The sequence below is a fragment of the Lepus europaeus genome, chromosome 4 (genome assembly GCF_033115175.1).
Source record: "Lepus europaeus isolate LE1 chromosome 4, mLepTim1.pri, whole genome shotgun sequence".
NCBI lineage: Eukaryota > Metazoa > Chordata > Mammalia > Lagomorpha > Leporidae > Lepus > Lepus europaeus.
In genome coordinates this window covers 138412877-138427832 of record NC_084830.1, presented here as the reverse complement: position 1 = coordinate 138427832, position 14956 = coordinate 138412877, and the positions used below count along the sequence as shown (strand labels likewise).

Genomic DNA, 14956 nt, shown 5'->3' with positions numbered 1-14956 from the left:
TAGCCCATGTCCTTACAAAAGGTAGTGGTGTGTGAAAATGGTCAAGTTTTTAGATTTCTGTGGAAATAAATTAACAGCCTGTTTATTCCTAGCAAAAGATGTTGGTTATATCCTAAGACAAGACAAAATGAAACATACAGTGACTGGAAAGGTAGATAGACTTCAAAAACTTTGTGGAAAAATCTGCACTTTGGGGCCAGTGCTGTGGCACTGGCATCCCATATGGGTGCTGGTGCATGTCCCAGCTGCTCCTCTTCAATCCAGCTCTCTGCATATGGCCTGGGAAAGCAGTGGAAGAAGGCCCAAGCGCTTGGGCTCCGGCACCCACATGGGAGACTCGGAAGAAGCTCCTGGCTTCTGGCTTTGGATTGAACCAGTTCTGACCATTGCAGCCATTTGGGGAGTGAACCAGTTGATAGAAGACCTTTTTCTCTGCTCTCCCTCTCTCTGTCTATAACTCTGCCTCTCAAATAAATAAAATAAAACAAAAATTTGGACTTAAAAGATAGTGTGATACAAGCCAGCATTGTGGTACAGTGGGGTAAGCCACTGTGTGCAGTGCAGGCATCCTATATAAAAATGCTGGGTTGAATCCTGACTAATCCTTTTCTGATTCAGTTTCTTGATAATGAGCCTGGGAAAGCAAGGGAAGACAGCCCCTGAAACCAAGTGGGATGACTGGATGGAACTCCTGACTCCTCACTTCAGCTTTGTCCAGCCCCAACCGTTGCACACTGAACTACCCAATGAAAGATTTTGATATCTCTCGCATACATGTTCTCTCTCTCTTCCCCAGAGCCCCATTATCCCCCCTTCAAACAAATAACAAAAAAAAAAAAAAAAAAAAAAAAACAAGAGAAGGGCTGCTCCACTTCATATCCAGCTCCCAGTTAACGTGCCTGGGAAAACAGAAGACGGCCCAAGTACTTGGGCTTTTGTCCCACCATAGCAGACCTAGAAGAAGCTCTGGGCTCCTAGGTTTGGCCTGGCCCAGTCCCGGCTGTTGCAGCCATTTGGGGACTGAACCAGAGGATAGAGGATTTCTTTGTCTCTGTCTCTCCTCCTCTTTCTGCAACTCTGCCTTTCAAATAAATAAAAAATAAATCCTTCAAAAAAATAGTATATGAGGGGCCAGCGTTGTGGTATTGTGAGTTAAGATAACACTTATGACAACAACATTCTATTTTGGAATGCTGGTTCAAATCCTGGCTACTCCACTTCTTTTTTTTAAGATTTATTCTATTTATTTGAAAGACAAGAGTTACAGAGAAATAGAGAGCCAGAGAGAGAAAGAGAGGTCTTCCATGTGCTGATTCACTCCCCAAATAGCTGTAACGGCCAGAGCTGAGCTGATCTGCAACCAGGAGCCAGGAGCTTCTTCTAGGCCTCTCACACGGGTCCAGAGGCCCAAAGACTTGGACCATCTTCTACTGCTTTCCCAGGCCATGAAAGAGAGCTGGATCAGAAGAGGAGCAGCTAGGACTAGAACAGGCGCCCTTATGGGATGCCGGCGCTGCAGGTGGAAGCCTTACCTGCTGCGCCACAGTGCCGGCCCCGTGACTACTCCACTTCTAATCCAGCTCTCTGCTAATGCACCTGGGAGTGAACCAGTAGATTAAAAAAAACTCTCTCTCTTTTTTCTTCCCTTCAAATAAATAAAAACAAAAATTATGGGGTTAGCACTGTGGAACAGCAGGTTAAGCCACTGTCTGCAATGCTGGCATCCTAATACTGGTACAGATTTGAGTCTCAGCTGCTCCACTTCTGATTCAGCTCCCAGCTAATGTGCTTGGGAAAGCAGCAGCCCAAATGCTTGGGGCCCTGCACCCATGTGGGAGATCCCAAAGAAGCTCATGACTCCTGTTTTTGGCCTTGCACAGCCCTGGCCATTGCAACCATTTGGGGAGTGAACCAGAGGATTAAGATCTCTTTCAAATAAATAAATAAATAAATAAATGTTTACAAACAAATAGGGGGACCAGCACTGTGGCCCAGCAGGTTAAAGCAACAGCCTGCAGAATCAGCATCCCATATGGGCGCACAGGTTCAAGTCCTGGCTACTCCACTTCCAATCCAATTCCCTAAAAATTCACCTAGGAAAGCAGCAGAGGATAGTCCAAGTTCTTGGGCCCCTGAACCCATGTGGGAGACCTGGAAGAAGCTCCCAGCTTCTGGCTTGCACTTGTGGCCATTTAGGAAGCAAACCAGTGGACTGAAGCTCTCTCTGCCTCTCAAATAAATAAATAAATCTTAAAAACAAAAGCAAAATACAACCAAAGAGGGAAAATAAATATCAAAAATTAAAGATAGTATATATTCTCCACAAACTTTTTGCAGACCTCTCGTATCTTCTCTGAAATTCTCACTGACAGAATGATGCAAAATAAGGTAAAGTTTTGGGGAATCAGGGAGAAGAGCATGCTTACCAATCAGTCCCTCTACATCAATCTGGAGATGTCTGCACTTAAAGTCTGGATCAGCCCCATTCTTATGTAGAACTATCTGGGAAATACATTCTTCAATCAACTTATAGTACTGGGGTCTACAGAAGAAACAAAACAAAGTTATCAAAGGAAAATAAAATATATAGTTCTCAGCAGTATTCTGGATCAAAAAAAGTTACTTGTTTTGACACTAAGGTAATCCAAGGACTTATAAGTGTTCAAGAAAATAACTTTTTGTAAAGGTAATAGAAATATCAGGGCCATCTGCAGTGCTAACATCCCATATGGATGCCGGTTCTAGTCCCAGCTGCTCCACTTCTGGTCCAGCTCTCTGCTATGGCCTGGGAAAGCAGCAGCAGATGGCCCAAGTCCTTGGACCCCTGCATCCATGTGGTAAGACCCGAAAGAAGCTCCAGACTCCTGGCTTCCGATCAGCACAGCTCTGGCCATTGTGACCAACTGGGGAGTGAACTAGCAGATGGAAGACCTCTCTCTCTCTCTCTCTCTGCCTTTCTCTGTGTAACTCTTTCAAATAAATCATCAATCTTTAAATAAATAAATAAATAAATATCACTCCTATTACTGCTTTCCTGTCAGCTACTCTGCCTATCTCTGACCACCCAAGCTCCTTACCATTCTGCCTTTTAGTGCCAATCCTTTCCCATCGAAAAATGGGGGTTGGACCTTTCCTGGGAAGGCCAGTGCTACTGCTGTATCTCTACTGCCAGGCAACCAGAAAGAATCTTAAATTCCCATCTTCCTTTGATGCATCTTCATCCCACCAAAAAAAGGAAGGGCATTTCATCTGAGATGCTCTGACCTCTTCCAGAGGATCTCCATCAGCTGGATTGAAGACACAACTGACAACTCCCTTCCCATCCGTGACTCATGAACAAAAACATCCACGTTCTTTGTGTTTTACCCTTTACAGAACAATATTTGAATTTAAGGACTTTGCTCACTTCATTTAAGTTAATTCAAAACTCCCACAGGCACACCACCTTACCTGGCCTCATAGTCATTTCGGACCAAAAGAAGGTGCTGCAAGATGGACAGGAAGTGTGGTTCTGCCTTTGAATCCTTCACTGTGTTTAAGAGAATCTGGAAGACTTCATTAAAGTCAGTGGAAAAGGGGGATAGGTCAAGGAAAGCAAATATTTGGTGGGTGGGTGGTTCAACTCTTGGAAAAACTAGAGAAAAGTTCTTAAGATGTAACTTCCATTCTAACTGCTGTTTCTCCAGTAACCACCACCAAGGAACCAGCAAGTGGTGGCAGTATACAGAGAAGACTCCTAGTACTTAGCTAGAAGATCAAGCAGTAGACAGGAAACTAGAAGATAACACCCTTAACGTCACTTGTGGCAAATATTAATATGAAAACAAATTATTCTCTCACTCAGTCCAAACACCTCTAAAATCAGGCTCTGCATCTCAGTAAGCAAAGCTCTTATGTTGTAGGAAGTTTACCATGACTGCAATGGCTGCTTCCACGCTGAGCAATCCTAAGGTCATCTGTACTAACATCCCTTGTCTGACATAAATGAACGCAACAGCAATAAAAAAGACACTTAGCTTACTTACCAAGAAGACTCACAAGCCTGATGCCCTGCTCTCGGTCATCAGCCTTCAAACATTCCACAGACTCCATGTGCAACTGAACCTAATGACTGGGTCATTTGTTATGTACCCAGTCAATAAAAGGATATTCCATTTCAATGCGAATGTCATCTAGTCGTCCCTTTAAGTCAAAGGAATCTTCTTCCCCTTGTTCATCAAACACATTTAGCTGCACTTGCATATCATCATTTTCAATCTTTCGAAGGTCCTATTAATAACAAAAGGAAAAGTCAGGGAACCCGAAAATGTCTAACGTAGCTAGAAACCCCAATCTTTCAACCTGGTTTTTAAGCTGCAAACAGGCAGATGATTAGTTCTATCAATCTAGCCCAACCATTCAAAAAAAGTGCTTCAGTTTACCTGCAACAACTGATGCAGCCCCAGGCGCATCAGTTCACTTCGGATGTGAACTCGGAAGTCAAGTTCCTCCGCTGGTGTGATGAGAGCATTGATCAGCTGGAGGCATCCCACCTAAAATAAGAAAATGGAATAGGTGTGTCAATGCTACCAATCAAAACTCCATTCTCTTTACATGCACTCTGAGGTTCCCAAATATAACCTAAAAGATGCAGTACAAAAACTATATGCAGGGGGCCAGTGCTATGGCATTACAGGCTAAGCCTCTGCCAGCATCCCATAGGGGTGCCAGTTCGTGTCCTGGCTGCTCCTCTTCTGATCCAGCTCTCTGCTTATAGACTGGGAAATCTGTGGAAGATGGCCCAAGTCCTTGGGCTCCTGCACCAGTATGAGAGACCCTGAATAAGCTCCTGGCTTGGCATCAGTCCAGCTCTGGCCACTGCAGACATTTGGGGAAGGAACTAGTGGATGGAAGGCCTTTCTTTTTCTCCCTGTCTGTAACTCTACTTCTCAAATAAATAAAATCTTTTAAAAAAATATGAAGAAATTTTCCCTTAGATCATTGAGACCTGGTTTGAGCACAGGTCTAGAGAGCTCACAAATCTAAATGTTCCAACGATCTGATGGTATATGTTATTGCAGGCCTTGGTTTTTCTTACTTTATATATAATATTATGCCTTTTCTCCATTTCACTAGGAAAACAGGTTTTTTTGTTTTGTTTTTTTTTTGTTTTGTTTTGTTTTTTGACATCTTAAGGAGATTAATCATTTTCCTTTCAGAACAAATTCTGATACATAAAATATACAGTTTGGGAGCCACTCCATGTGTTCTATTAAAAGGCTATATGAACTTCAGTCTCTTTATGTTGAATTGTATTCTTGGGCCCAGTTTCAGGGGTATACATACCTTGAGGGCAATGGAGGTCCCACTTTTTAATCCATCCAGCAGTGGTTGGAAACGTTCCACATCATCCATCTCAGCTCTTTCTGTCATGGCCTCCAAAACTCTTTCATTCCTGCCCAAGACAAAGGAAAGGAAGCAAATGGCCCAGATGCTCTCATACAGATGTGTGTGATAGGCACAGGCCACTTAGGAAAGAGGACAATACGGCTGGCACTGAGGCTCAACAGGCTAATCCTCCGCCTGCGGCGCCAGCACACCAGGTTCTAGTCCTGGTCAGGGCGCCAGATTCTATCCCGGTTGCCTCTCTTCCAGTCCAGCTCTCTTCTGTGGCCCGGGAGTGCAGTGGAGGATGGCCCAAGTCTTTGGGCCCTGCACCCGCATGGGAGACCAGGAGAAGCACCTGGATCCTGGCTTTGGATCAGCACAGTGCGCTGGCCGCAGCGGCCACTGGGGGGAGAACCAACGGAAAAGGAAGACCTTTCTGTCTCTCTCTCTCTCACTGTCCACTCTGCCTGTCAAAAAAAAAAAAAAAAAATTTACAGCCGGCGCTGTGACTCACTTGCCTAATCCTTCACCTGTGGTGCCGGCACTCCGGGTTCTAGTCCCGGTTGGGGCGCCGGATTCTGTCCCGGTTGCTCCTCTTCCAGTCCAGCTCTCTGCTGTGGCCTGGGAAGGCAGTGTAGGATGGCCCAAGTGCTTGGGCCCTGCACCCACATGGGAGACCAGGAGGAAGCACCTGGCTCCTGGTTTCAGATCGGTGCAGTGTGCCAGCCATAGCGGCCACTTGGGAGGTGAACCTACAGAAAAAAGAAGACCTTTCTCTCTGTCTCTCTTTCTCACTAACTCTGCCTCTCAAAAAAAAAAAAAAAAGGAAAGAGGGCATTGTTAATGCGCTAGATTTCTCGCATTCTTCTTTTTAACACCCCTACAGCAGGGGTCAGAATCTGCTGAATGCTATGAAGAAGGTACTCCCTAAATTCCATCTTATTCATGGATACCATATTAATGTCCTTATGTGATAAAGTATACAAATTGGTACAACTTTTAGAGGTGCACATGATAGAACTACTTCATTTCAAGTTTATGCAACTTTAGCTTACTTCTAGAAATCCAACATATATGCATATAAAGAAAATATAGGGGTCTATGCTGTGGCATAGCAGGTAAAGCCACCACCTGCAGTGTGGCATCCCTTATGGGTGCCAGTTCAAGACTTGGCTGCTCCACTTCCAATCCCGCTCTCTGCTACGGCCTGGGAAAGCTGTAGAGGATGGCCCAAGTGCTTGGGCCCCTACACCTGCATCAGAGACCCAGAAGAAGCTCCTGGCTTCAGAACAGCCCAGCTCCGGCCGTTGTGGCCATCTTTGGAGTGAACCAGCAGATGGTAGTTTTCTTTCTCTCTGCCTCTGTCTCTTTATAACTCTGCCTTTCAAATAAATTAATAAATCTTTAAAAAAAAAATAGTAGTAACTTGGGACTAAAGGAACTATTATTTTTAAAAAAAACTCCATACAGGGATGTTCATTATAGAATCATCTTTAACAATAAATATTCTTATCACTTAGAACAAGGACCAGAATCTGCTTAAGTCTATCTAAAACTCTAATATTAGGGTAACTGTTAAACAAATGATGGGACATACATACATACACACATACGAAATGTTAAATAGCCACTAAAGATAATACAGATCTCTAAGTAACAATGTAGAAGGATCTTCAAGATCTACTGTTAAGGAAAAAGAAATAAGTTGAAATAACAGTATGATTTAGGCTTTGTTTTACCCAAGTACTCCACAAAAATAAAATTGTATCCCCTACACACTTTGTTTTATAGGCATCATCTACCATCCCTCAGCTCCAAGCCATTATCTTTTGGGGTGGCAGAAGTAGTCTCAGAATCAAGCAAATGCAGTAAACTTGTGCTTAAAAGGATATGAGACTACAACAAGGCATTAACACTGGTTATCTCTGCAGACTACAACTGGCAAAGGGATGAGGCCGTTAAACTTTGTATACTCCAAGAACTTAAAAAGAAAAAATTGTGTTACCTCAAAATTAAAAACAAAGCAGTAAAAAGCAACCCTGTCCCAGATGTAAAATACAGACATTACTACAGATATAGAAACTCCCCGCTATACCTCCGAAAACCACGTGTACGTTCAGGACAGTCTCCAGCACATAGGAATATATCTTAAACAAGGCTCAGTATCCCTTTGCCAAAATTCCTGGCATGAGAAGTGTTTCAAAAATTGGATTTTGAAACATCTGCATATACATAATGAATTATGGGGGAATGGAACCCATATACACCTTATACACATGGCTTGAATGTAATTTTATGTTATTTTTTAAAAAATGTTGTGCATAAAACAAAATTTCATGGTGTAGAACTTTCCACTTGAGGTATTATGTCAATGCTCACCAAGTTTCAGATTTTGGAGCCTTTCAAATTAAGGATGTTCAACCCGTATCAACAGTCTCAGTGCTCACTTCTAGGAAGAAATACTCTTATTTAATATTTTTAAGTCTGGGGCCAGCGCCGTGGCATAGCAGGTGAAGCCGCCACTTGCAGTGCTGGCATCCCATATGGGCGCCGGTTCGAGTCCCAGATGCTCCACTTTGGATCCAGCTCTCTGCTATGGTCTGGCAAAACGGCGAAGGAAGACCCAAATCTTTGGGCCCCTGTACCCATGTGGGAAACCCAGAAGCAGCTCCTGGCTTCAGAATGGTTCAGCTTTGGCTGTTGCGGTCATTTGGGGAGTGAACCACCAGATGGTAAACCTCTCTCTCTCTCTCTCTCTCTCCCCCTCTCTCTCTTTCTCTGCCTCTGTAACTCTGCCTTTCAAATTAATATATAAATCTTAAAAAAAATAAAAATTATAAAATTTAAAAATATATAATAATATTTAAGACCAAGAAGACATCAAGCAAGTCAATTTTCCTCTAGACTAAGAAAAGATGATAAAATGCAAAAGAAAAAGAGAAATAATTCCAGTCACATACATGTCCTCTGGCTGCGGTAGGATGCAAAGAGCAGAAAGCAGCTTAGCTGCATCAATCATCATGTTGGGAACAGCAGGGTCCATGGCTCTGACCAGCAGTAGGATTCCTTCTTCTGTCTCTAACATAGTTTTGATTCCAAACTGGTATGATAAAAACAGACATGGGACATTTAAAGACAACAGCATCTAACCATGAAAAAGTTTAGGGTTTGAATGGTATCCTCCCCAGACTCACACTGAAGTCTTAACCACCAGTGCCGCAGAATGTGAACTTATTTCAAAACATAGTCATGGGGTCAGTGCTATGACACATCGGGTTAAAGCCCAGGCCTGCAGTGCCGGCATCCCATACGGGTGCTGGTTCGAGTCCCAGCTGCTCCTCTTCCAATCCAGCTCTACGCTATGGCCTGGGAAAGCAGTAGAAGATGGCCCAAGTGCTTGAGCCCCTGCACCCATGCGGGAGACCCAGAAGAAGCGCCTGGCTTTGGATCTGCTCAGCTCCAGCCGTCGCGGCCATTTGTGGAGCAAACCAATGGATGGAAGACCTCTCTATCTCTACCTCTCTCTATAACTCTGTAACTCTCTTTCAAAATAATAATAATAATAATAATAATCGGGGGCCAGGACTGTGGTGTAGATTAAGTCACCACCTGCAGTACCAGCATCCCATATAGGTGCCAGTTCATGGCTCAGCTTCTTCACTTCTGATCCAGTTCCCAGCCAATGGCCTGGAAAAACAGTGGAAGATGGCCCAAGTGCTTGCACTCCTGAACCCATGTAGCAGACCTGAATGAAGCTCTTGGCTTTGGCCTGGCTCAGTCCTGGTCCTTTTGGCCATCTGGGGGGTGAACCAGCAGATGGCAGTGCATGTACACACGTGCCCTCTCTGTCTCTGTTTCTCCCTCTAACTCTGACTCCCCCCCCCAAAAAAAAATCTTTTAAAAAAACCAGTTCATGAAAAGTAGAATTAAATAAGCTTATTTTGGTATAAAAATTTTTGAAATCCATTCATAATGTTTTCATGATACGCATTTTCCACAAACTTTTTCAAGACTCGAATATATGTGGCAATGGAAAATAATTAAGATTCTCAAAGGGAAGGCTAGAAGTCTTGAATCTCATGACTCTAGTTCTCTTTTTGTACCTGCCAAGACGAGACAAAGAATGGGGTTCCAGGGGAGCTGGAATGAGAATGGAAAAAGAAATCTTACCTTGTTGTTCATAAAAGCTTTCAAGCAGCGAATGATCTCATGCTTGTTCCGGCTATCACATGGAGAAGACACAATTAGTAAGGTTCCTTTATCCCATATTTCCCATTTGAATTTTCAATCTTATAAACAGAATCTTAAGAACACCCCTAAACTAGTTTAACTAGTAAATGTTAGCACACAAACATTAACAAAAGTAGCTGAAGAGGGATTCATACCATCAAAAACCTTCTGGCTAATCCTCTTATAATCCAAGAATTTTGTATGCATTAAAACCTTTCATTTAGGGGGCTGGCATTGTGGCACAGCACATAAAGCTATGGCAGCCTGTGATGCTGGCACCTCATGGATGCCTGTTCACGTTCTGGCTGCTCCATTGCCAATTCAGCTTCCTGCTAATGGCCTGGGAGAAGCAGTGGAAAGTGGCCCAAATGCTTGGACCCGACACCCAGGTGTGAGACCCAGAAAACACTATGCCTTTCAGCTGCCCCAATCCTGGCCACTATAGCCATTTGGGGAGTGAATCAGTGTATGGAAGGTCTCTGTGTCTCTCCCTCTCTCTTTGTAACTCTTTCAAATAAATAAATCTTAAAAAAAAAGAGAGAGAGAGAGAAGAAGAAGAAATCCTCCCTTTAACTCCTTCTAGGCTTCTAAGTGCTAAATTCTATCAGGATAACATTCTATTTGCAAAGGTATTTCAAAATGTTCATGTAAAATGGAGCTGAAACATAGGTTTATTTTGGTGCAAAAAAATAAAATAAAAATCTATGCCTAGCTTTTTCATGACAGGAAGTTTCATAAGCTTTCTTTAAAAAGTTTATTTGAAAGGCAGAAATGCGGGGCCGGAGCTGTGGTACAGCAAGTTAAAGCCCCAGCCTGCAGCACCGGCATCCCATATGGGCTCCGGTTTGAGTCCCGGCTGCTCCACTTGCAACCCAGTTCCCTGCTAATGCGCCTGGGAAAGCAGCAGAGGATGGACCAAGTCCTTGGGCTCCAGCATCCATATGGGAGATGCTGATGAAGCTCCTGGCTCTGGCTCTGGCCTGGCTCAGTCGTGGCTGTTGTGGCCATTTGGAGAGTGAACCAGCAGAAAGAAAATGTCTGTCTCTCCCTAAGTCCACCTTTCAAATGAATAAAATAAAGACATCCTAAAAAAAAAAAAAAAAAAAAAAAAAAAGGTGGCCGGCGCCGTGGCTCAATAGGCTAATCCTCCACCTTGTGGCACCGGCACACCGGTTCTAGTCCCGGTCAGGGCGCTGGATTCTGTCCCGGTTGCCCCTCTTCCAGGCCAGCTCTCTGCTGTGGCCTGGGAGTGCAGTGGAAGATGGCCCAAGTCCTTGGGCCCTGCATGGGAGACCAGGAGAAGCACCTGGCTCCTGGCTTCGGATCAGCACGATGCGCTGGCTGCAGCGCACGGGCCGCGGCAGCCATTGGAGGGTGAACCAACGGCAAAAGGAAGACCTTTCTCTCTGTCTCTCTCTCTCTCACTGTCCACTCTGCCTGTCAAAAAGAAAAAAGGGCGGGGGGGGGGGCAGAGAGAAGGGCAGAAATACTCTGCACATAACTACAACAGCCAGAGCTGTGACAGGCCAAAACCAAGGGCTAGAAATTCAATCTGGATCTCCTACAAGTGGCAAGGACCCAACTACTTTGAAGCAGGGTCTGCCTCCCAGGGTCTGCACCAGCAGAAAACTGGAATTAGGAATGGAGCTGGGACTTGAACCCAGGAACTCATATGTTATGCCAGCATTCAAAGTGGCGGCTTAACTGCTATGCCAAATACTCATTCCTCTATGAAATTTTTAATTAAAAAGCTATCAATGGATTTCAAAGATTTTATACCAAAATAAACTGATCTTTTAATTTCATTTTTCCACAACTTTTTAAATAACCCTTGTATCGCTGTTTGCCTCACTACTTCAAAGATTTCAAGTCTGACAAGATACATGCAGAATATCCAGGCCCTGTACATTTTTGTTTCAGAAAAATCCCAGGAGGTGAAGGAGTCATTTTAATTCAGGCTGCCTTCAAGGTAACCTAAGACAGTCCAAGGTATCTCTCCAGAATGATTTCAAACCTGGAGTCTGCTTTAAGCCTAGGCACAAACTGATGAAGTATATTCTAAGACTTCCAAATGGGTTATGATCCCGACTAGCTTGTTGGGAGACTCAGGAATAAATCAGATCCTATTTCCAGACTGAAGATCAACTGGGAGACTAATAACCTTATATGATACATATCCTGTTTTATTCTTGACGAAATTTAAATTTCTGCTTCCTTTCATCATTCATCCTCCAGTCACCTCTATGATAAACTCATTCTTGGATAACAGCATATTCTTTACGTTTAGCTGCTATTTTCTCCTTGGAAGCAGTGGCCAAGTCATCTATGACCCTTTTCTGGGAAGATGCAAAGACTTGGGAAGTCCTTACCCAGCAGTCTCATCCTCCTCATCATGAAGTCGTTTAAGGATGTCCAATAAGGAGGCCAGACCCTCAGCACCAAATGTTTGAACCCAACTGTAAGGAAGAAGCAGACAACACAAAATCAAATCAAACTGATAAACACTTATTTGCAAAACAAAGTTTATCCTGGTAACTCTTTACTCTCAATCTAGACCATTCTCATCCTTCTTTGACTCCTCTGATCTTTGGCTGCCATCAGTGAACTTAAACGTTAGACTCTACTCCTGTTACACCTTAGAATCCTCACCTGACAGGGTTGTTGTTGAGAGAGACACGAAGGGATTCCAGACAGCTGAGCAGATGCATATCCCGCAAGCCTGACCTTAGCTCCTGAATGTACATCATGGCAGACCGAGAGCTTTCCTTCTGGCTCATGCCCTGGACAGCAGGAATATGGGAAGATTAGTAAACAATGGCCCCAGTCACAAACTGGGGACTAAAACATCAGTCACTATGGTATCGGGACAGAAACCCATCACCAATACATAACACTAATTTAGGAGAGACTCAGATTTGCCTATCCCATTCCCCATACATATTTCATGAAGATTTAATCGGGAAAAAAGTATGTAAGGATGACTAAGTCAAATAAAAGACTGAAAATGAGTAGGCTTATATAATGGAATGAAGTACACTAAGGAAGACATATTTTGCATTTGCAAAATAAAACAGGTCCAAGAGAAGGGCACGGTCCTTATACCCATGACTTACAGCCTGTGAGGTGTGGAAGTACTGAGACAACATTTCTCTCTTGATGATAATGTCTTTCTCCCTCAAAGGTTGTTGTTTCTCCTCATTTAGGTTCATATCCAGCTGGTAAATGGAGACAAAAAGAAAACATACTTGAACTCTTTACAACTTTTTACTGTTCAGTAGTTTACTTAGTGAAGAAGTGAGCATGTTAAATGATTACTGAGTACATTTTTTTTATCATAGTTTATGAAAACCCTTTAGGGATAAATGTAGTTAAAATTTTAGTTTAGGGGTCGGAGCTGTGACACAGCAGGTTAAAGACACAGCCTGGCATCCCAATATGGGCACCGGTTAGAATCCTGGCTGCTCCACTTATGATCCAACTCCCTGCTAATGTACCTGGGAAAGCAGCAGAGGATGGCCCAAGTCCTTGGACCTCTGCACCCATGTAGGAGACTAGGAGGAGGCTCCTGGCTTCTGGCTTTGGATTGGCTCCGTTCCAGCCGTTGAGGCCAACTGGGGAGTAAACTAGCATATGGAAGACCTCTCTCTGTTTCTACTTCTCTCTTTAGCGCTTTCAAATAAATAAAATAAATCTTTAATAAAAAATTTAGTTTACATCTCTATATACTTAATTATTTGAAATGCAGAAAGACAGAGAAACGGAGAAATGGTACACAGATAGAGATCTCCCAACCACTTGTTGACTCCCCAAATGTCTGCAATAGCTAGGGTTCTGACAAGCCAACACCAGGTGTCAGGAACTCAACCCAGGTCTCCCAGGTGGGTGGCCAGGACCCAGCTACTTTAGCCATCATCTGCAGTATCTCAGGGAGTGCATTAGCAGGGAGCCAGAATCAGGAACAGAGCCAAGAGTCAAATTTCAGGCACTCTGATATGAAATGTGGGCATTTCAAGCACTTTTTTTTCCCTCCTAAGATTTATGTTTGCGGCCAGCACCGTGGCTCACTAGGCTAATCCTCCGCCTGCGGCACCGGCACCCCAGGTTCTAGTCCCGGTTGGGGCGCTGGATTCTGTCCCGGTTGCCTCTTTTCCAGGCCAGCTCTCTGCTGTGGCCTGGGAGTGCAGTGGAGGATGGCCTAAGTGCTTGGGCCCTGCACCTGCATGGGAAACCAGGAGAAACACCTGGCTCCTGGCTTCGGATCAGTGCGCTGCGCCGGCTGCAGCGCGCTGGCCACAGCGGCCACTGGAGGGTGAACCAACGGTAAAGGAAGACCTTTCTCTCTCTCTGTCTCTCTCTCACTGTCCACTCTGCCTGTCAAAAAAAAAAAAAAAATTTATGTTTGCTTATTTGAAAGGTAGAGTGACGGAGAAGCAGAGATTTTCCATCTGCTGGCTCTCTTTCCACATAGCTGCCAACAGCCAAGGCTGGGCCAGGCCAAAGTCAGGAGCCAGGAAATTCACTTAAGTCTCTCAAAAGGGTGAAAGCAACCTACCAGAGTCATCCTCTGTGGCAGCATTAGTAGGGAGCTGAATTGGAAGCCAAGTGGCTAGGACTCAAACCAGCATTCTGATACAGGATGCCAGCATCATAATTTTAATGCCTACCTGTCTCCAGAAATTTTAATGCATATACATTAACTTTTTTTTTTGTTTAAAGATTTTATTTATTTATTCGACAGGTGGAGTTACAGACAATGAGGGAGACATAGAGAGAAAGGTCTTCCTTCCGTTGGTTCACTCCCCAAATGGCCACAACGGCTGGAGCTATGCCAATCCGAAGCCAGGAGCCAGGTGCCTCTTCCTGGTCTCCCATGCGGGTGCAGGGCCCAAGGACCTGGGCCATCCTCCACTGCCCTCCTGGGCCACAGCAGAGAGCTGGACTGGAAGAGGAGCAACCGGGACTAAAACCAGCACCGCAGAAGGATTAACCTAGTGTGCCATGGCGCCGGCCCCTAACTTTATTCATGAGAAAAATGGACTCAGTACAGATGAAAATTTTATTTTGTATTATTGACATAAAAGTATATATATATATATATATATATATATATATATATATATATAGCATTCAAGATGGACTTATAAATCTCTTCAGATTGAAGTACTGGACAACTGGTATCCTCCAAACACCAGCAAAATTTGCACCAACTTTGTGGCCTAAATACTCATTAGAAAGTAGTTGACTCAGTTTCTTTTAAAAACTCCTTTCCCATAAAGAAAGAACTGGAAACTCTGATAAAGCACAGCCTCATGCAAAGATACAAACTGGATTAAGTTCAGCATATTTCTTAGGGAACTGC

The 14956-nt window shown here is 43.9% G+C and overlaps 1 protein-coding gene across 1 annotated transcript in view; it reads right to left on the bottom strand.

Annotated features, from left to right (window-relative positions):
• LOC133758785 (protein diaphanous homolog 1-like) overlaps positions 1-14956 on the bottom strand; it is a 72812-nt gene that overhangs the window by 14601 nt on the left and 43255 nt on the right. The window contains exons 5-14 of the mRNA XM_062189929.1: positions 12711-12812; positions 12247-12377; positions 11967-12053; positions 9538-9589; positions 8328-8467; positions 5326-5434; positions 4422-4532; positions 4151-4269; positions 3451-3567; positions 2427-2542 (exon numbers count right to left, since the gene is read on the bottom strand). Coding sequence (XP_062045913.1) covers positions 2427-2542; positions 3451-3567; positions 4151-4269; positions 4422-4532; positions 5326-5434; positions 8328-8467; positions 9538-9589; positions 11967-12053; positions 12247-12377; positions 12711-12812 — 1084 coding nt within the window. The remainder of the gene's footprint in view (positions 1-2426; positions 2543-3450; positions 3568-4150; positions 4270-4421; positions 4533-5325; positions 5435-8327; positions 8468-9537; positions 9590-11966; positions 12054-12246; positions 12378-12710; positions 12813-14956) is intronic.